Consider the following 22,229-nt stretch of genomic DNA (forward strand, 5'->3'; position numbering starts at 1 on the left):
TGCCTGGGATTTTCAAACCACAGCTATTTATTACTAGCAAGAAAGAAAATCAGTAACTCATTCTGCAGACAAGAATTCTAGTCTCAAGACCTACATCCTTGCCAGCAATATCTCTTAAGACCACTTTCCCTACTGAACATACTGTTCCCAAACAGACTGCAAACACAACACAACACAACACAACACAACACAACACAACACAACACAACACAACACAACACAACACAACACAACACAACACAACACAACACAACACAACACAACACAACACAACACAACACAACCCCATGAATAATAGGGAACTAGTACCTTTAAATAGGTTGCAAGTGCTTTTTAAAACAAAACAGTTTAGTGTGCTTCTTCTGACATAACACAGCCTGTTTCCATTGCGCCATTGATCTTCTCAGCTGCTTCTAGTTATTAAATGAAACAATCAGCTTTGACCTCCAGGCAAGCTAGCTGAGTGGCTACCAGGCTTCAGCTGATTTATGGTTCTCTCAGGTGAAACCATGTGTTGATGGGAGCTAAATCACCTTTTTCTAAGCTTTAATAAGGGAAATTTTTGGGACTGTATTTTCTGCTTCTCTCTTCAGAGATCCCCTCAAAAAAAATAGTTTAAGAGTGGTTCAAAACAATTTGTGTACATGAGATGAGAAGAAACAAACCCCAAATATTGCAAGTTGGCATTCTGTACTTCTAAATAAATCTCAGCAAAAATCTGATCTAGAAATGTGTGACATACTAAGATATCCCCTTCCCTCAAAGGAAGATGCAAATGGAAAAAGAAGCTTTGCACAAAATTATTTAAAAAGCTCTCAGGCACCCAGTCCCATTGTTTAACAAAGAACTGATACAGACCCAAGTTCCATTACACCTACATCCTGACTTATGAGGCAGTCACACAAGTAGAACTAACCCTCGTCTAATCATAGCCAACACTTTGGGAAAACACAAGAAAACCAGGGAGTTGAGTGGAATTTGCTTACTTAGTTAAGTTAATAGACCCATCAGTCATTTTTGGTTGCTTCAGAAATTCAACTCTGGAACTAACTCATCCTGGGCACTACTGCCATTTCCAGGCTCCCTGAGTCTTAAAGTTGTAACACGAGGCCTGAGGGGAGTCTTGGAGAGTGCTCAGATATCCTAGGAATAATACCTTAGCAATAATATTCTTTGAGTTGGGTGATATCCCAACCGTTCCTGTGCAGGAACATCCTGATATCTTACTTTTGGAGAGACCATGTAGAGGAATCACAGGTATGCTGGCTAAGAGAGAACTGAAGCTGTGAAGCAGTTCCAGGTACTTAGCACCACACTAGAAAGCCAAAACTGCAGACAAAAGTGAGTTGGCCTCCGTTAACAAGGCAGCTGCAGGAAATCGTGCATCTGCTGGGCCCACTCACTATCTTATTTAGTAAGGCAAACTGTTCAATTTTTTTTTATAGCCCCAGACGCACAGGCAGGAGAACTGGAAGACTCCTGCATCTAGCAAACAATAGTACCATGTGTTGACGTGCAAGTTCATAAATTGTTGTTAGTAGTAATCCGTTCCCTTACAGTGTATTGTGTAACTGGCCTTGTTGGGAGAACTGGTATTAATCTTTGACGATTACGCCAGGATGGACAAGATTTATTAGACTCCTCATCCAGGGTGAAAGGTCCACTCCCCAGCTAATGGTCAAACTGTTGTGCCATGTCTGTCCACCTACCTCTCACCTTCACATCATGCCCATCCTAAAGCTACTTCCTCAATAATCACCAACCATGAACTGGACCTAAGTCCATACAGAAGGCAAACCTGACTGATTGTTGCCATGTCCTTGCTAAGACACGCATGAACCAGTCAGGATTATGTGGTCCACATGGCAGAGCAAGTCTAAAGGAGAGAACCAGCAGGTTCTGTGTTTCTTTAGCTAATGTGATTGTGTGGGCAGAGGTCATAGCGGTAAGTTCTACCTTTTGTTTGTGAGGAGCAAGCCACAGAAATATGTTATGTCCTTCTGAGGATGTTTGTTTTCTGTATTAAAAAGTTTGCCTTGAAAGGTACCTGTGGCCAGAATCTTGAACTTGAGGAATAATGTTCACCATTGAGATGGAGATACAAAATGGACTTCTCTTCAGAAAAAAAAAAAAAAAGAAAAAAAGAAAAAAAAAAGAAAAAAAGAAAAAAAGAAAAAAAAAAAGAAAAAAAAAAGGCAAAACAAAGCAAAACAAACAAACAAAACACACACAATTGTTTGAAATATTTGGAATGGGCTTAAAAACAGACCCAGGTTAATACTAGCAAGAATTGTCATCCTACAAAAATATCATGATGACCTGGTCACAACTCTCTCCAAAAGGAGGAAAAGAAAGAACTGCCACAATTTCATTGTACCTGCTCCCAGGCCACTGGTGACAGGAGGTTCTTGCAAAGGGACAGGCAGGAGCAGTTTGTCTGCTGCTGGGATGTGCTTCTCAAAATCCAGTCCTTACTGGAAAATGAAGGACGATACCTTGCAATCAAACTGCCATCACAATATAGGGTACACTACAAATAAATGGCCACCAGCATGAATCATATGATGAAACACAGCACAAGCATGTCCTTCAGGGAGCTATTTCTGCCTCCTAAAAAACTCTGCAGATTTAAAGTGAGTGGAAATTGTGCATCCATTTCTGATTTCTTTGCCTTTTCAAGTGGAACCAAAATTTTATTTCTTGCTGGCCAGGAAAGATGAGTTCCCTTGTGGCTACTGCCTACCTGACTGTCCTGATGTGTCGCTTGCTGTAGGGGGTGATGACTCTGAAAAGCAGTTCCATAGCTCCATTGATGCCAAGCGTGGTTCCTGTAGTAACTGAAGCAATAAAAGAGAAAAGCAGTCAGCTCTGAAGCAGGTGGTCTTCAATACTGTGTTTAGAAGTGATGCAGGGAAGGGAGTAGCTGCCCTTGGGGCTATGTGCAGATTTCTACGGGCTTCCAACTGGACTTCACAGATCATTTTACAGGCACAGAAGTGCAACACAGAGCTGTCTGTGGACACACCCTGAGACAAGGTCAGACACAAAATGAGTTCTCAGATTCTGCACTTCTTCCAAGCTCCCCAAAACCTCTTTCCCAGTGGATATTGTACTCTCCAGAGAACAAATCATAGTTAAATAGGTTCAGGAAAATGGAAGGGCCCAAATTCTTCCTGCATTTCCCAGAGGCAACTCCATGCGGATGGATTATTTCACATGGGTATGGAGGGCTGAGTTTTCTTTCTGTGCTATTACTCAGCAGTTTGGAAGTATATTTTTGGAAGGGGTGCTTCAAGTGCAGCCTAATTTCAGCTACCTTTAGTCTTTCACTTGCTAGCACACCAGGAGCTTGTATAGATAGATTTTGCAATCGATTCTAAAAATTCCCAGTGCAGACAGAAGCTGTTTAGCCAGGCCTCACCACTATAAGCCAGGTTCTCTGTGTAAAGAAGGGGTAAATAAAGCTCTAAAATGTTAGATGCAAGTGACCAGGGTGAAGGGATCAGTAAGCAAAAACAGCCAGAGGGAGACCTGGCTGTCTGCCCACTGGTAGGTTTTGCCTATTTTGTAAATATTTCCTGGTGATCATTAGAGAGCTGCCAGAGGGCCCATCATCTCCTGCTGTCCTACTGTGCCTCCGCCAAGTTGTCTGGTGACGGAAAGCCTTGCGTGGCTTGCCAACTACTTTCACTGTAGCTGGTGATTCATTAGAGACAGGGCAGTGGACAAGGCTTCTTGAACTCATCCTGCCCCAGAGTGGGAGGTGGGCTGCCACATACAACTGGTGGCAGAGACCGTGAAGGGAGAAATCCAGGTCAAAGAAGCGTGATAAGGATTTATCTTTTCTGCTTTCATGCCTAAGCACTCTCAGAGTTTTATATGCTTACAGATCCTCTCTAGTTCCACTCCATAAAAATAATTTTTAAGGTAGGGAGCATGTGATCTCCTAGTTTGGTACCACATCCTCACAAACCTTCACCTAACCTCCCTTGCAGCTTTCCAGCTGGGCTGCAGAGATCACAGAGTCAAAATTAGCTGGACAAGGTGGAAGCACAGCTGGTGAAGTGGAGGTACCTGGAGAGCAACAGAGCTCTGTGAAGGAACAGAGGATGGGTTCTGGGGTAGAGTAAGGGGCTTGACATGAACAGAAAGGAGGCCAGGCTGCAGTGCACATCCTGGAACCTCTGCAACATCTGCAGCTGAAATGGATGCAGGTGCACTGAAACAGGGAGCAGCGACTGGTGTAGATCATCATTTTTGGGTGGGAGGCAGCACACGGTCATTACCACAGCTGTGAAACCCAAATAAAGGCACATTTCAGCTTCTGGCCTTGGCTGCACTTTCAGCTAGCCTCAGCCTTTTAAATGCTGTCTGTTGCAGAGAGAAGAGTTGAATGTTGAGGCTTGGCTGCTTGCCTGAGAAAGCCCATTGCATGAAACTAGCTCCTGTACAGCTAGGAGGGACCTGCAGGGCTAGGAGCCAGGAATGTTAAATCTTACGATGCAGACTGCAGGCAGGATGGCTGTCAAGAGTTATCTGCTGGTGAAGGAAGCAGGGAGGGAGAGGAAATGGTTGGAGTGAGCAAAGGGAAACTTGTGCTGACAAACTCAGTGTCCTATAGTAGGGAAAGCCTGTATGAATTTGTAATGATCCCTGGAGAGAATACTCGAAATCTCATTACTTGAGTTGTTTAATATGAGGGTATAGCTAAGCAAGAAAAACTGGAAGAGTGCATGAGGGGAATACTAAGACAGAAGACCAGGTATTAAGTTCCCAGCTCTAACATGTGCTTCCTGAGGGACCTTGAATAAGTCAATGATTTCCCTCTGCCTCTTTCTCCACCTGCATTTCCCTTGCATGTGGAGCTGCTCTGAGGAACTGCATAGAGGCTTAAGGTACCTAAGTCTCAGCAAAGGAGTTGACTGTGTATATTATGGAATAGGAGATCGTTATTGTGAATAGTTTTTCACTATAGCGCTTATGTTTTCATAGTCTGCAAATGAAACACACTGTGTAGACCTTTTGGGGAATACCTAGAACTGTTCTGACTTTTCAGTCCAATTCTGTATATTAACAGTGCGTGCAGGCACTTGCCTTAAACAGGAATGATGTTTATTTGCTCTGAAATGATAAAGAAAGAATTATTGTCCTTTCCATGATGAGGAAAGGAGGAAAACCCAGGTACTCACCATTAGAAGCACAAACCCGCAGGACCCAGAGGCAGTGGGTGAGGTTCAGGTGGTGGCCCAGATTTTGTCTTGTCAAGCTCAGGATTACGTCAGTTGCTTCTGCCTTCTGTACTTTCAGCCCAAACTTCCTATCTGTGAAAAGCATAGCAGAATCAAAATCATTATGAAGAGCAGGCCTCTGCAGCAGTGCTTTTAAGCATACTTGGACCAAATTTAAGCTGGGATCTTATAACAAAGTCATTCAAATGAATTGGTGTTAATTGAAGATTGCACTGAAAACAGAAAAAAATATTGTATTTACTCACAATTACCATATACAAAGAGAAATTATATTTTAAGATTTCATGTAGGTTTCTTTCTTTCAGCTAGAAGGCCAACCTAAGGCAGAACATGGATGAAACCTGTTCAAGAAGCAGCATTGTGTGCATGTATGCCTTCCCTGTCTTGTCAAAAGTTTTCCAACTGGCCAAACCATAGATGACCTGGATTTCCAAAGTAATACATCCTCCAAACAAACTCACAGTGCTCTATCAGTGCTGTTTGTTGCCGGGGCTGTCCATGACTTTTGAGCTTCCCCCACCCACCTACGCATTCCCACCATGCAGCAGTACCTCGTTGGCCAACCCTGGCCAGGAGGCGTAGCAGGGGCAGAAGGATGCTGTGGTCGGGGGGCTCGGTGCGGGCAGCAGAGATGAGGGCCTGCAGCAGTGCCTCACTGCCCCCTTTGCTGATCACGTACTGAATTCTCCGTCCGGTCCCTAGGGAAAAGAGGGCAAGGGTAAAAGGCTTTGATCAGAGCATCTTTGCCCCAGAGCCACACTTATTGATAGCTTTCAACCTGCACAATGCATACAAAGGCCTTCCTGTGTTGCTTTATTTTTATAAACTCCAGGGTGTTTGCAGATTTGACCTCTTGGGTGCCCCCGGACTGGAGACATGGCTCATGGTTGTGTGGTGAAACCATTGTCTCTGCTTCTTCTTGCTCCAGCGGTCATTACTTTTACAAACCCACATCCTGCTGAAGTTTTTCATTGTGCATTGAAATGCAGCAGAGAGGAATAAGCAGAGACACCAACAGATTTCAAAGGAGCAGAAGGCTCAGTGATCTTTTCTTAGATATTGGAAATTAAACCAGCAAAGGAATAAAGCTCTGGATGTCTGCCAAATGAAGAGGAATCCTAGGGAAGCTTTGGAGACAGCTTTCAAACAAGGTCTCCAAAGAAACCACACACTAATTCTGTGAGCCCCACTGCATCAGCAGTGGTCCATGTGCATCTCTGGCAGCTGTGTCAGCTCTCCATGGTTGGTGGAAGCAGCATGTTCAGCCCTCAGGACACCTGGAGGGGAGATGGTACCTCCTGTCCTCAAGCAGGCAATCCTTCCATCTAACTGAGGGATGATTCTGCAAGGCTTCAAGAGAGAGATTCAACTGGACCAGTGATGTCTGTGATGGGGCTGTGAGGAGTGGGTAATGCAGGAGGCTTCAATTCTTGCCAGCGCAGTCTAGCAGCTCAGTTGGATTGAAAATTGCTTAGCAAAAGACATTTTTGAGGTGGAGCAGCAGGAAAAATAAATATTCTTTCAGTTCTTGTGCCAATTCACTTATTTTTTTCACATTGCTCGGGCACATGCAGCAACATGTCATCCCTGCAGCCCTGAGGTGAAGATGCCAATGGGAAGGTGATGAACTCCCTCCATCAGAGTCCCTGCAGTTCAGGAAGTCAGGTTCCTCTCACCGTCTCACAATCCACCCCCAAGGGGCACGGGTGAACATTTCCAGTGTTTCACTGCCAGGGATTATGAAAAACCTTGAAACTCATGGGCTTATTTTGGACTAAAATCAATAGAGATTTTTTGCCTTTTTTTTATATGTATAACTTAGAGAATGAGTTTGGTTTTCTGGACATGGAAGTAAGGACTGGGTAGCTATAGGTACAATTCATGTTTTGTTCAGCCTGCAAACACCTGGCTGAGTGTACACAGATCTGAATTTCCTGCCCTGCTCAAACAACCCCTGCCTGCCCTTAGCCTGCAGGCATTGCCCCGGAGCTCAGTTCCTTACCCAGAGAGAGCAGGTCAGTGAGGACGCTGAGAATATTCAGCATAACATCCTTGTCACAGGAGCTCTGAAATGGAAACACACCAAGTTTAGGGATAAAATCGGGACAGTGAACTTCGTGCTACACCGGGCTGCAGTGCCTCATGCGGTGCAGAGGCACCGATATCCTTGCTTGGATACTGAGTACTTTTTGTGCCATCTGTCCAGTGAATATGTGCAGCCATACTGATAACACATTGTAAAAGCCTGTGACAGACATACTGATCATACCACACAATATTTAATACACAGTAGCATTTCTTCAGAATTTACATCTAAATTCTAAATTACATCTCTTTTTTTTTTTTCTTTATCACTCAGCAATGTTAAATGTGGGGTGGTTTTCAATGAGAACATCCGTTATTGCAGCACCTGGAAAAGAATAACTTTAAATTATATTCATCTCATTTACAAGAAAATTACCCTGTCTTTGCAGTTTTACAGCTACAACCACATGGAAACCTGGAGTCTGGGGAGAAGAAAGATGCCCTAAACTTATTTTTAATCAAGTCTGAGTAAGCACCACACCCTGCCATCACACATTCTGCTTTAGATTCACTTTATATTTTTCTCTAGAGGAAATCAGATACAGTGTACTCGTGGAGAAGGGAACACATGATATCTACCACCCATCTGTGTGATACACTAGACCTCTGCTTGAATTCTCCTCCAACCAGATTTCATTGCTGAGACTGAGGAATTAATCACCGGTCTGTATTGTTGTATGCGAGATCTCGGTTAAGTTCTAGATCTCTTAATATCCGTAAAGATAAAACACAACACAAAAGAAATTTCCAATATAATAGAAAAGTTTCATTTGTGTAGCTTTGGTCCTGAATAACATTAGGTGTTTCACATAAGCTATAATGGAATCACCGTATCTCCGATTAAGTTATTAAAATAGTATAATATCTTATACATATCTTACACATGGCTCCAATATTTCTGAATGTTGAAGTGCTTCAGAAACTTAACCTACTAGGACATGTTCTGGATATATGCAATTATTTCACCAGCCAAAATGACTCAACCATTCTGACACATTTAACATTATGCAACTGATGATATAAGACAAGGAATTAAGAAGTAACACCTAGCAAAAAGAAATTGTAGAAGGAATATTTGGAAAATCTAGCTAATTCAGATCTTTAATAATGACTATTATTAATGCAAGCAGAAAATTTATTTCCAGTGGATCCCTGCAAAAGTCACAGCACAAGCTGAAATGGTGCTGCAGATGGTATAGCTAATTAGGCAGCTCTGTATCATACCCTTTCACCGCTATAGTGGGGGAAGATGTGCCCTGAGTGAGACACGGGAATGAAGCATATGAATATGCTTACATATGCTTATATGCATATAAAAATATGAACCTCGTTGAAATCAAAAGGGTTGGTATGATGGGGTTACCTGTTCTTTAACAGCCAAAACAAAGAGAATATATGACTTTAACAATATGACTTTAACAAAATCTTCTAACTCTTGTTTCAGCTTCACCTTAGAGAGCCTTTCCAAATCCAACTTACTGGCTCAAGGGACCACACAAGGGAAAGAGAGCCTTTTTTCGAGAGAGGAAAGGCTGCAATAGGGTCAGAGTGGCTATGAATACCGTTGCTTATTGGTAACGTACAGTTTCAGTCATGTGATAATCCTGCTAATTGGTCTCTTTGTTCATTAGTCCACAGTCCTGTGCTGTCTCAAGTCTCTTGATTTCAGAGGAAATAAACAGTGATCAGAGATCTCTTCCCAAGAGTTCCTTGGCATTTTTTATCATAGGGACTTAATAGTCAGGAGCAAGCTGTCAGGGGTGATGAGTATCCACCAAATTTACTGACTCCAAGAAGAGTTACAGTCCTCAGCACCTTTTTTAATATCAGCGTTGACTGTCCTCTGGTTTTGTCTTGCTGCCTCTCAGTATCCCTTTCCTCTGTAGGTGGATGGATTACACATTAAGGTTTCAGTAATGAAGTCTTCATTGATTTATGCTCCTATTACACTGGGCTGTTTATTTTAACTGATTGGATTGTGGGTTTCCTAAGCCATTAACACAAATAGTGATGACATAAGATATCCTCTGACTTTCCATGCGCTTTATCCAGGGACACAGATGAACGAAGAACTTGAGGGGATGTGAAAGATCAACCTTTAAAATGTGCAAATTAGAGCTGGGTGATATTGCCAAATATTTTACCTGAATATTTACTCTTGGTATTTTAACACTGAAACTCTAATTGTGTTGGTTCACCATCATTCCCCTTCCTCCAGTGCACTAATGAGGGAACTGGAGGGCTTGTGTGTTTGCTGAAACAGTGGATAAAACCCTAGTCCCATTAGAAATTATATTTCCCACTAACTTTAGTGGCACCAGGATTTCAACCACTGAATAATACAGAATATCACAGAGGAGTACAGCTCCAATTCATAATAGCCAGCCAGAAAAAAAATTATATATATATATATATATATAATATATAAAAATATATACATTGTATATATATATATTTATATGTATTATATATATTTATATATATATAAAGCTCTAAAAGCTCTACAGTTGCTGTTGTCTTACAAGATGATGGCTTGCGTGTTGAATAGAGAGAGCTCAGATTTTGGCTAATTAGCTTGCTAGTTTCTAAAACATCAAAGAAATCTGGACATTGAGTTCCAGGAGAATCAGTTGTTTAATGCTCATACCAAACTGTTTGTGGAAGAATTGCCAACAAATTCATTCATAAAAATATTCAGTAAATCTTTTTGAACAGTAAATACAAATGAGAAAATCACAACTTGTTCCTGATCTAAAAAAGATGAATAGGGTAATTTCTTTAATGCAAATTACTTACCCAGCTCTGGTTAAAATAAACACATTAGTTATTTTTATTGAAAGATATGTTTGACTGCTCAAGAACAAATGTTAAGCAAGGAGAGAAGTAAAATTCCTCTTGCTAAATATTTTCCATTCCTGCCAGCACTTACGAATGTTACATACAATATCTGTATGCGCACAGGCTAATGAAGATGCATTCATGGTATATGGGTGGAATGAGAGCAGAGAAAAGTTCCCAGAGGCTCAAGTTAGATTACAAAATCGCCAGCCTCCTGCAGGATTTCACTAAAAGGATTTAGAGTCAGAGCCAAATTGTTACCTATTAACGACAGCCTGTAGCTGCCTTTCACGGCTTGCAGCTGGACAAGGTGTAAAGTAACAAAAAGCATCACTTAAAATATCAAGCATGGCTGTACTTTTTGGCCAGAGCCCCTCATCTTAGCCTTACTTCAGTGAAGCCTGCTGTTTTTCTCACCCAACTGGGAGTATCACAGGGCTGAGTTCAGATGCATTTAATCAGCTTCCAGCTGATAGTTCCTCTCTGAGACTTTTCTGAGCTGTTTCTGGGAATTAATCCCTGAAACACCACAGCTTTGGTTAGTTTGGCTGAAGCTCCTCAGACATAAACAGCAGAGGAATGGAGAAAGCCAGGAATAAAAAATACCCCAGCATATAGGCATTGATACATCCAGGCAGCAAATGATTAATTAGTGACATTGGGTTTGGAGGACAACAGCTCCATCCCAAGATCGTTCTGACTGGCAGCTCAGATTATTTTGCTGACCCACAAGTACGCAGGGAAGGAGTTCCTATCTCCTTGTCCTGCTCTTAGGAACACGCCAAGAAAAGCTGTTATTTACTCAATACAAGATTATAAAATTGCAACTAAGCCACAGAACCAGGTAATCTCATTTCACAAGGGAAGTATCCTGGGATTTTTTCTCCAGGCTTTGAAGAGCCACCAGAGATTATTTTTCCTGTCCCACCTGAAGGGCAGTGGCTATTGGTGCAGTTCCCCTGTTAACGCTGCCCTAAAATGAATAATTCCCAAAAACTCAGTCATTTCTGTAGCTCTCAGGCTTTCATATCTTTTGCCCAGAGGTATGTATTTATCCAACTAAGACATGCAAATTAATGAGAGTGTTTACTGTGAATCTAAGCACTGTGGCTGAAAAAAAAAAAAAAAAGAATGCCCAGTAAGAAATCATGCAATATTAATTTGTGCAGCATGATATTTACTAATAAATATTTTATTTGAGGAAAGAAGTACAAAGCTGTTATTCCACCCGCAAAAATTACGAATGCAAAACTAGAGTAGTAGCTTCTGGAAGGCAATGGATAACGTGTTTTCTAACAATGCTCCTATTAAATTAATTGTTGGCTGTAGTCCCACAAAGCTGTGTGACTACTTGGAAATAAATATATAAATATATAAATGTATGAATATATAAATATATAAATATATTTATATATAAATATATAAATAAAAGATCTGGGCTAGCACACTTCTAGAGTTGTTTTTTTTAGTGAGAGGCTGAGGAATAGGATGTCCAGTTCCAAGTTTTATTTGTTTGTTTGCTTGTTTTTAAATAGCCTGTTTCTAAATAGGGAAGCAGGATTTGACATGTTCAAAATACATCCTTCTTTCTTCTCTTACCCTTAATAAATACGCTCACACAAATAGCAGCAGTCAGAAGCCTAACTGTCTGTGTAATGACACTTGCATCTGCAAGAAGATTTCTCTTTCGCTGCATTCAAAGTCTTTGGAAGAGAAAACTAGGTGCAAAGTTACACTTGCTAAAACCAAGACTAGGTTAGGGGCCGAGAAGGATTAGTCCTCACTCTCTCCTGAGACCTTCAGAAACTATAGGGCTGCTAATAATTGCATTAACACCTAAATCAGAGGCTCCCCTCCTGATGTTCTGCTGCCAGCGAGGTGGAGGTGTGCACCAGACCCAACTGCTCAGCACCACTGGTGTTAGAGGTTTGCCAGCTGGACATCTTCTTACACCTGACTATCAGGTCTTGCAATAACTGCAAAACCAGGTTCGGCGCCTTAAGTTCTGCACCTTTCCAGAGTAAATTGCTTTTTCTAATTTAATTGGAGCTAAAAATTCATGCTAAAATAAGAGAGGAAAATACCCTGGAGAGTTCCTTGCTGTGTGCTCCCATTTTCAGCCTCGATATTCAGCCAGCTAGCTGTGATTTCTTCTTGCTGGGAGGTTATCGATAGTATTGGATATGTGGAGGTTTGGAAAATATCATTATTTCTGAGGGGAAAAAATGTGTTCAGGGATCTCTGAAATTTCACTAGGCAACCTCAGAATAAGGGAGTGTTGCAACTCAAGGGATTACAGACTAAATGAAGCACTTCATTACAATCCTAACATCATCCAGTGTCAGAAGAATCCCAAGAAGTCATGGTCCTGTTGCCCTTGCTCCCAAAATGTCCAAATGTCCTCAGCATCGCCACCATCTTCTGTGGTATACTGCAAGTGCATTTCTCTGGGCTATCCTGGGTTTCCTCTGCCCAGGAGTCAGATAGGCCAGGAAACTCCAAGGAGATGTGGAAGGGAAGGGGTCTATTTAAAGACATGGAGAGGAGAACCTTGCTGCTAGGATAGTGTCCTAAGTGACCTCCTTAATCCTGCAAGAGAGGCATTCACAGCTGTGTGGGATCATGTAGCCCTCAAACTGTATGCAGGGCAGCCAAGGGGCCTCCAAGAACAAGACACGCGGTCTGACTGCTCCTTGCTCCTGTCCGTGAGCTCTGCTTGCTCCTGCGCGCCCCTGCCTGGCAAGGCTGGTGCCCTCTCTACCCAAGCACCAGCCGTTCTCATTCCTACTGATGCTCGCTACTGATGCTGAAGCCAGGCTCTGTGCATCAGCCCAAAGCAGCACCTGTGGGTTTTATACCAAGGAATACAGAAAAAAATCATAAAAAATGTCCATCTGTGGCCTGATGCAGTCAAGTGTGGGGTTTTTTTTATTATCTCCGTTGACCTGAAGGTATGTTTTTCTCATCTTTGCTTGCACTTGGGTGTGATAACCTGCAATTATTTTATTTTTTTCAATAACACACCAGATCACAGTTGGGTTCAGTAATTAGGTGCCATTCACATTGGATGGCAGATCATCCAGGTGTCTGGGCAGAAACCATGCCTCAAAGCCAACTTCTTACACGTTATTGTACAGGACTTTGCTCCTGTTCATTGAGCTTCAGGGCTTGTACTCAAAGGATATGTGCTACGCCCTGTGGGAATGAACTGCCACAAGGCAGACATGGGCAAAGTCCAAACTTATATCTGAATGTCTTCAAAACACTGAAGGTGTTGAGATGTAACAGCTTGGCGTGAGCTGATCTCTAGCCAAAATAACTTGGTGAATAACATGGTGGAAATCATCTGTGCCAAGGAATCTTACTATATTTAATGCAATAAATTGCACTAACATAACACCTTTCATCACAAGATCACAGATTTCTTTACAAATATTAATTAACACCTGCCCCACTGCATCCTTCATGAAGGGTATCATATTCATTGTCCCTTGTTTTTTGCTGCTGGGAAATATCACCTACTGGTGGGAAATTCACTTAGGCATCACCTAAGTGATTCAGTGGCAAAACCAGGGGCAGAGCTCAGACAGCTAGTCCAGTAAGAAGCAGAAACACTTTCTGCACAGAGGTATTACAGCTCTCAACTTCCCAGGAGTAAGTGAAGCAGAAAAAAATATCTCCTGCAAAGAATCTGAATGCCACACTGGGAGAAAAAAAGGGCTACTCGCCATCAGCGCATCCTAGCCCTATTTTTGAAGTGATATTCATCCTCATGCCCAAGGATGAGGGAGATGTTGCAGACCTACACAGGAGATAAGAGGAACATAGATCGTGATTTTGCCTCCTCTATCACAAAGTCTCCAAGGTGTTTCGCCTCACTTCAGGGCGAGGTTGTTCATCATCTGTGCCACACCGTTAGCATGTCACACTAACACAACATGTTCACATCCAGATATCTGCAGGAATTATGCCCTGATAGACTGCAATTTCTTAGATGCCTTTAGCAAAGGAAATAGCTTTTTTCTTTCCTGCTTTTTTTTTTTCCTCATGCCAAAGTTCTCTCTATGTTCTAAAAATAAAAAAATAAAAAAATAAAAAATAAAAAAATAAAAAAATGATTGTCCTTGTGCAGAAGTTCCTCCTGATACAAAGTTCCTTTGTGTCACTTCCTCCTCTCACTAATGCATCTCTAATAGAGCAATTACTTTATTATGCAGAACCAGTGGTAAAACACATTATTATATAACCTTAAAATGCTTCTGTCAAATTGGAAGTGTTAAAAGAATGAAGAAACTTTGAAATAAATCAAAACACGTGATATTCTGCAAAAGGCTTTTAGATGTTCCCTTGAATATTTCTAATGTTCTTTCTGTAATTTCTACTGCAGATAAATTCTCAGAGGTTTCATCTCCTATTTCACAATAAGTTGCCTCTGACACCTAAAGATTTTGACTGGATTTAATGTTATATCATTCACATTTTTCCTTTTTTTTTAAAAAAAAAAAAAAAAAAACAAACTATTTTTATTCTAATGCCAAAATTATCCTAGTATGTGTCTTTCACACTCTCTTAATAAGATTTTATATAGCATTAACTATTTTTGCACAACAATTTCTATATGCATGCATAACACCTACTGTTTATTGGTGTTTCTTGGGTCTATTCCTAAACTTTATATTACTTTACCTGTTACTGAAATATTTTAAAATATTAATGTTTCATTCAAGTGCTGCTCTGTTACAGCTACTTAACACAGCTGCCACCCAAACTTAATAGGGAAGAATCTGTGTTTTCCATTCAGCTGTAGTTTTCTTTTCCTCTACTCGTGATGAAAGAGCATCATGAAACATGCTACAATTTTTCTTTGTGAGATTTTACGGGCGCCACTCCAGAGTATGCTCTGTCTTTCAAAGAAGAAGTGGATTTGTAAATTAACAAAGTGTTTTTTTGTTTTGTTTTGTTTTGTTTTCCAAGCAAAGGCATTTCTCAATGTACAGGTGAGCTTGGAAAAAATCCAGCTGTACTTGCTTTTTAATAAAACCATAGGTTTTGAATACTACAGCAAATGTAAGCATGTGCACGTGGAATTAAACAACCAAAATGAAGATACTGCTGTCCTCATCTTCTCTGTGATGTTCCTGCTTAGGCTAGGCACAATAAAACCACAGGAATAACTGTCTACGCTTGGTCTGCCTTGGCACTTCCTAGCATAATGCTGTGTTCTGCTGGGGCTTCTCTCTCTATTCCAGGGCTAATGCTCCCATTTGTTACACATTAGTCTGAGATTGACCTGCTAGGCTGAAGAAAAGGAGCACTGTAAGGTATGTTCTGGTTTAGACTGACAGCACGCCTTTCTCTTGCTGAGATAAGTGTCCTTATGTGTCAATCTACCCCACTTTCAGGAGTGTTTTCTGGAACAGCACTGAAAATGCCTTTAATCAATCAACACTTAATAATGATGATTGAGGTATGGGTAGCAGGGACATACTGTTAATAACTATTGTTAGTCACAGCTTATTTTCGTAGGAGATAGAACCTGAAAGTGAAAATGATGAACCTATTTTTCCCATCCAGCATAAGTGAAAAATCAAACAACAAACGAAACTCGGCATCTATAATGAATAGCAAACTCTGCTTCAAAATTCTTGATGATTCGAAGTATTATTACTGGTAATGTAAAGCAGAACATCTGTCTAACTGCATTATTGAGAGCCATTTGTCTAGATTTTAACAGCAATCTCTTAAAAGCAAAGCCCTCAGCTCTCTGAAAAGGCTGCCAAGTTTTTAAAAGGTATGACAGTGGTATGTCATTTTCCATCCAGAAAGTAACAAAGGTTTCTATTATCTTTAGTCTATATCCTGTGCAAGACACCCAGCAGAAGCAATCCAATGCCACCAAGTTAAAGGCAGGCATGTTTGGGGCTTTATTCAGACATTGTTAATTCAGTTCAACAGCACAGAAGCACTTGCAAACTAAGTGCTGGCCGGTCAAGCTAAAAAGCATTTTATTAGCTCAGTGAATGAGTTCACTGCTGCATTTGTGCTCTAGGAAAACGTGACAGGAGTTAGATTTAAAAATACTAGCTCAGGGTCCTGTCTGAGAGTCCTGATCTGAGATCAGGCTGATGTAGATCACGGACATTGCAAAGTGAGAGATAAATGAGAGCTTCTGCTCCTACCAGCACCTTTCTCTGTGCAGCAAGGCTGTGGCACTTCTGCAGCTGAGAAAACCTTGCCACTTGCTGTGCCTGCATGTGTCTGAAGAGCCACACTGACCCAGTACAGCCTGACCCAGGAGGTCAGGAGCATAGTGTCCCCTGCTGTGCCATTCTCTACTTTAACTTCACCTTGCTGAGACACCTGTGGACTGAACCGAACTCCCTGGGCTGGCATTAGCTCACAGAGCTTGAACAATGCTGGGAGTGAGGCAGATGATAGCTGCAGACATGGTCCCTTTGTGAGAAATCATGGCGAAAGGACAGACTGCAAATAAAACAGCCTCGTTCAGAGACTCTCCTGAGACACTCTCATGTGGGAACAGGCTGAACACGTGATGGCATATGAGTCATAAAAAGAGGGGATCTTCAGCAGGAGCCATGTATTCCTCTGCTGCTGGTGCAGCAAAGGGGACCTCTGAGTTCTTCATAGTCTCGCCCATGTCTGGCTGAGATCTGAGCAAATGCAGTCTTGATGGGCTGATCTCTGAGAGAAAGGTGAATTTTTCAGGGAATACCCAGTAGGCGGTTCAGTGTATGCCAAAACATAGTCATAAAGGTCTAACTCCTGATGCCTTTATCCGTTGCCAGCATGGAGAGACCACCACAAAGTTGTTGTTGTGTCCTGTTTTATTTGTGCGTGGTCCCATTGGTATAGCAGTGCTCCGTAAGCTTTGTTAGGACATAGCTTTGTTAGGGGAACTCAGCTAGGAAGATTTCCATCTGTTTGATCTGTCAGCCACTTAGATAATCATCTTTTAGACAAAACCCTCCAAAGTTTTCAGTAAGATACAGCTTCTGCTATGGGAACTTTTGAAACAAACGACCAAGTATGGTTTTCATCTCCAAGAGCAAGTCATTTTAATGTATCTCTGCTTCCAGCTGTCCCCTTGAAATCCCTGTGCATTATGGGGAGATCAAATGACCTAAGCCCTATTGGAAGAGAAATTGTTGAAGAAAAACAGAGCCAGGCACACATTCTCTTTCATGTTTGGCCTCTCAAGCTCTCTCCCCCACTTGCAGAACATACCATGGGGCAAAAGACCATTCAAATACAGGGGACTTTCCCAAAAAGGAGGTCGGAGAAACCAGGGCAGTACCTCTGTTTTTCCCTAGCCTCTTCAGAAACTATCCCCATGTGGATGGTGCTGGTTTATTCCTGGAAGAATGGACGGTCGAAAGAGGCAGTTCAGTTTGTTCCTCTGACTTCATCAGATCAGCATTTTAATCGTAGGGAAAGGTCAGGTGGACCATTCTCCCTCCTCCCCTCCTTTTGCAGTGCAGACAGGTGGGCATTCACTATGCCAAGTGAACTGCTTATGGAAGGATCTCTTTCTCTCTCTGTCACGCTTCTGCTTGTCAGGTTAATCCTGAATAAAATGGAAGGCCAACTTTATCTTCACTGTAAATCTTCTGCTTTGGCCTTCCACAACAAATGCCGTAAAAATCAGAGGATGGCAGAGGACCACAGGCATTACGCTGATTTCACCCAGTGAAGGAATGCCATCTGCTCATGAAGTAACTTGTTCCACCCTTTGGTTTGGGAAAGAGTGTGAACTAAGAAGTGAACTAAGTTCCACCCAAACTTGACAGATGAGTTTTATCTCCAGTTAGCAACTAAATGGAGAAATCTGGAGGCACAGATATTAAATGATTTTGAAAGACAGAGTTTGAAGCGGTCCTGAGAACAAAGCCCAGGACTCCTGTTTTAGCCATCAACACCACATCATTCTGTGGAAAGGAAGGGAATAAATAGCAGGGAGTGGGGTGGAGCAGATGGGTCCAGGGGAGAGGAATCTGTTTTCTGAAGGGATCAAATTCCCATTGGGTCCAGCGGGAAACCTCTACCTGTAAATTACACTAACAATTAATGCACATAAAAGACTTACCAGTTGTTGACTGGAGAAAAGTGCAATGTTGTGGCATTTCCATGGCTCTAGTCTCAGAAAAAAAGAAATGTTTTACCTTCAAAGTGTCCCTTGTTGAAAGGTGGAAAAAAGGCAAGATTTCTTTGGTAGACTAGTTATTTCTCCCAAAGGACATTTCCATGTCAGAATTACTCAATTTTCTAATAAGAATTGCCATGAAAGTTTTGCTGTTCTCATTAATTCCACCTCAACCTACAGCACCTTTTGAAAAAGAAGGCTGTGTTCTTGGAGAACAAACCACAAAGAGAAAAAAAAAAAAAAGGCAAAAAAAAAAAAAGCAGCCTTGTTCTCTCAATCCCCTAAGGGAAGGAGGTTTTACTTTGCCCAGTGAATTTCTTGTCGAGCAGATGTTATTCTGTCAATCAATAGACAGTGTAAAGCATTCATTCTCTTCTGTGTAGCTCACTACTGCCTGTGGGTGGAGGGGTCTCTACTATATTATCTTTGACCTCTCTAGAAGAAATGTTATGAAATCAAGGACAAATTCTTGACTTCTAAAACCTTCATTTCTTTATAATAAGATAGGTCTCCACTCAGTAAAACAAAGGCCCTAATGGAACAACAGATCATCAGGAAATACTAAATCTTGGGTGTGAATTTGGTGTCTTCATTGATTGACGTTCTTGCTTCAAAGTCAGCATAATTCAACTGCCTTTTCTGAAATTAAACTGTCTTTCATGACTGCAGCACAATAGTGCACACATAGCTTCTAGGACTGTAGGCACCGAAGACCCACCAGTACGTCAGTTAGGCTGGACATCCATACCTATAGTTGTACAAGAAAAATCTGTACGGCTTCCCCATAATGCTCATTCCCCACCTTCTGAAGCAAATGTGGTTTTATAAATGGGGAAAGGGGAGACTGTTGAGATTGCCTTGGTCTGTTATCAGTCTCACTAGAGAAGATGGTCGCTCTCTTTCAAGGGTTATGTCCCACCATTTTCCAGGCTCATTCTGGTCCAACACTCTCCTGGGAACCAAAATCAGGCTGCTCTGACCAAGAATTGCAGTCCCTCATCCTTTCCTGAGGAGATGATCAGTGAACCCGGCACGCAGAATGGCTTCAGCTCATGGATCAGCACTTCTATCCTATGGCCCATCGGGCTATGAAGGCCAACAGGTGCAAATAGACTGTCCATGAGACAAGTGCTTATTAAAAGAACAGGGAAAGGCAACAAGGAATTATTTTATATCCTGGTCTGGTGAGAAGAATGTAGTCATGGGGCTAATGTCTGGCAGAGCACGACAACATGTGTGGGTGATTAGTACGTTTGCAGATATAGGATTTGCAAAGATGTGAAAGCCTGAGGTTCTCAGGTCTCCATACATCAACCCTACCACACACAGCAAAGGGCCACCTTTCCCCAGGAGTATGGCTCATTTCATGAGGAGCTGCTGGCAAATACCTCTTCAGTTCTGCACTTCTCTTGGGTTCTTTGGAAAGACAGGCTTTCATCTTCTCTTTCCCCAGAAGCACAAATCCTCCCCCAACTTTTCTCACAAATGTAATGATGACACACATTGTGTTACCTATCTTGGCACAAACTGGAGTAATCACACAAAGGCAGTGTCCCTGTGACAGCAACATATCCAGGGCAACTTTCAGCCCTGCTATACCAGAGTGAGTGATACGAAATCCCTCCTCATCTCTTAAATTCCTGGTACATTTTGGAAATGTTTTCCTTCCTGTTAGCACGCATCAGTGAAACTCTCTGCTGGTGTTAGAAGACAGTGCTAAAGTTAACCATAATCAGCCCACACATTTTTCTATACAACCAACTGTCCAACTGTCTTGCACTCTCTGCTAAATGTAATGTGATGAACTCTAACTCCAAATGTCCATAAACATATTTTATACCACAGATGTATATCCCCATTACAAATAAAGCCAAGGCGACTGCTCCAATGCATTGAACAGGGAAAAAAAAAAAAAAAAACTGTCAAAAGGATCTCTAAGCCATTACAATGAAATGCAGCATAATACACTGAAAATAAGATTATGCTATATAAAGAAACACAAGTAAAATCTATTCAAGCAAATACCTCTCTGTATGAAAACAACTCTTTTCATGTATTGCAGACGGAAACTATTGAAGCCCAAAAAAAGAAGAAGGTTGAAATTTTCCATTGATATAAAGGTATTGATGTGATATAATAAATATATCTGTAGGCATACAAAATGCCCAGGGAAGCAAGGTAACCACCAGCAATTATTCTTGACTTACATATAGATAAGCAGATGTACCTGAATATTTTTTATACTGTATGAGAAATACAAGTATTATAAACAAATGCATATACCTTCTTAGTTAATGTAGCTTAATGTGTGTTTGTGTCTATAATGCAGCAGTTGTCCAAAAATATGCAATATAAAGCTGCTTAACGTGATATAATGTACCATTATATTACATGCAAATAGCCTAAGTTAAACAGCATGGCCATGAATGCAGTAAGGCTAGGCCCTCAACAGCTGAGAGACGACAGTTTTAAAATGTTCGTGTCATTTAATTTGGCCCCCTGGAACAACAATATATATTTTCTTAATTATGCAATAACTTGTTGTTTTATTTCACAAATCCCCTGCTTCAGAATGAACGTGTCTTCTGCCTTGAAAATCACCCCATATAGCTTTTTGTCCTCATCGTTTAGCATGTGGTCCTGTGCATTATTTATTGTGCCCAATCGAAGCCCTGCGCTGAAACAGAACTATTAATTCATTCCACTTTCTATTTTTTATTGTGTTTTCACCAGAACTTTTTCTTTTCAAATGTTCATTGCCTGATCTTGTCAAACACTAATATGCGACATGGTGGGGTTATTAGCCATTTTATGTAGAATTAAGTCAGATGCAGAGGGTTATAACCCATTTCTCCAGACCTGCGTTCTAATGACAAGACTATCCTGAGCATTTGCATTTCTTCACTAAGGGAACCCAGGGGGTCTCGAGGAAAAGACAGACTGAGGCCCACTTTAAAACTTTGACATGGAAAGTTCTGCTTGATTTCCAGAGCCAAAAAAAAAAAAAAAAAAAAAAAAAAAAAAAAAAAAACCTTTCTTGCTCAGTCCAGCTGTAGTTGCTGCCAAGTCAGTCTCTGGGTGGATTTTGCACCTCCAGGTCCTGCATCCTCATTAATGCAGTCACAGGGAACTCTGGAGAGCCCAACTGGAGGCATTTTCAGAGGAGTTGGCAGTGTGCTCAGAGAAACAGCTGCAGCCAGCCTGGGGACAGAGAGTGAAATTCTGGTCCCAGCTTGGCCAGTAGAAGGGTTTCAGCAAAGCCTAAAAAGTGCTTCAAGCTGCCTGTGAGCTGCTAGTGTTCTGCACTGATTTTCAAGAATGCCAAACGTTGATATTTACCCCGTAGCCTTACAGGAATTTGGGGTTAATACCCAAATGTTAGCCTCCTTTGCCTTTGGTAGGTGCACAGTCTCCTCCTGCTTAACAGTGCCCCATGGTGGTGAGGCAGGAACTGTAGGGAAGAGCTGTGCATTACCTTTAGGTTCTCTGTGGACGGGGAGAAGATGACAGCTGAGGTGGGAAGGACAAGCCGTGACCCTGAAAGTTAGGGTGCTGGCCTGGACCATCTCTATAGAATTGCCTGCAGAGGAATTTTCTTTTTCTTCCACAGTTAAAAGAGAAAATGGACATGTGTGGTCTATGTGGCATTGGCAATAGAGACAGGAAAGTGATGGTGGCGGATCCAGTTTTTCCCCATGAAGGGTTTTTCCTGGAACCCCATAACCAAGTGTCTCATGGACCACACTGCACTACTTTAGCTGCTCCAAAGCTAGAATATTTGCTGTAAGGAATAGGAGAACGCTAAGTCCACTGCTGTTCACTTTAGGTACAACGATGTCAATAAAACTTGTTTAATGAACCACATAAAAATGGTCATCTGTTTTTGAGCTGATTTT

At 41.6% G+C, this 22,229-nt stretch overlaps 1 protein-coding gene across 2 annotated transcripts in view; it reads right to left on the bottom strand.

Annotated features, from left to right (window-relative positions):
- The window catches only part of AGBL1 (AGBL carboxypeptidase 1), a 289,216-nt gene that overhangs the window by 262,233 nt on the left and 4,754 nt on the right, over positions 1-22,229 (bottom strand). For both annotated transcript variants that reach the window (XM_040570157.1, XM_040570156.1), the window contains exons 2-5: positions 7,252-7,315; positions 5,801-5,947; positions 5,190-5,321; positions 2,744-2,837 (exon numbers count right to left, since the gene is read on the bottom strand). In XM_040570157.1, coding sequence (XP_040426091.1) covers positions 2,744-2,837; positions 5,190-5,321; positions 5,801-5,947; positions 7,252-7,294 — 416 coding nt within the window. In that variant the 5' untranslated portion in view covers positions 7,295-7,315. The remainder of the gene's footprint in view (positions 1-2,743; positions 2,838-5,189; positions 5,322-5,800; positions 5,948-7,251; positions 7,316-22,229) is intronic.

The sequence above is a fragment of the Cygnus olor genome, chromosome 11, assembly GCF_009769625.2.
Source record: "Cygnus olor isolate bCygOlo1 chromosome 11, bCygOlo1.pri.v2, whole genome shotgun sequence".
NCBI classification, from domain to species: Eukaryota; Metazoa; Chordata; class Aves; order Anseriformes; family Anatidae; genus Cygnus; species Cygnus olor.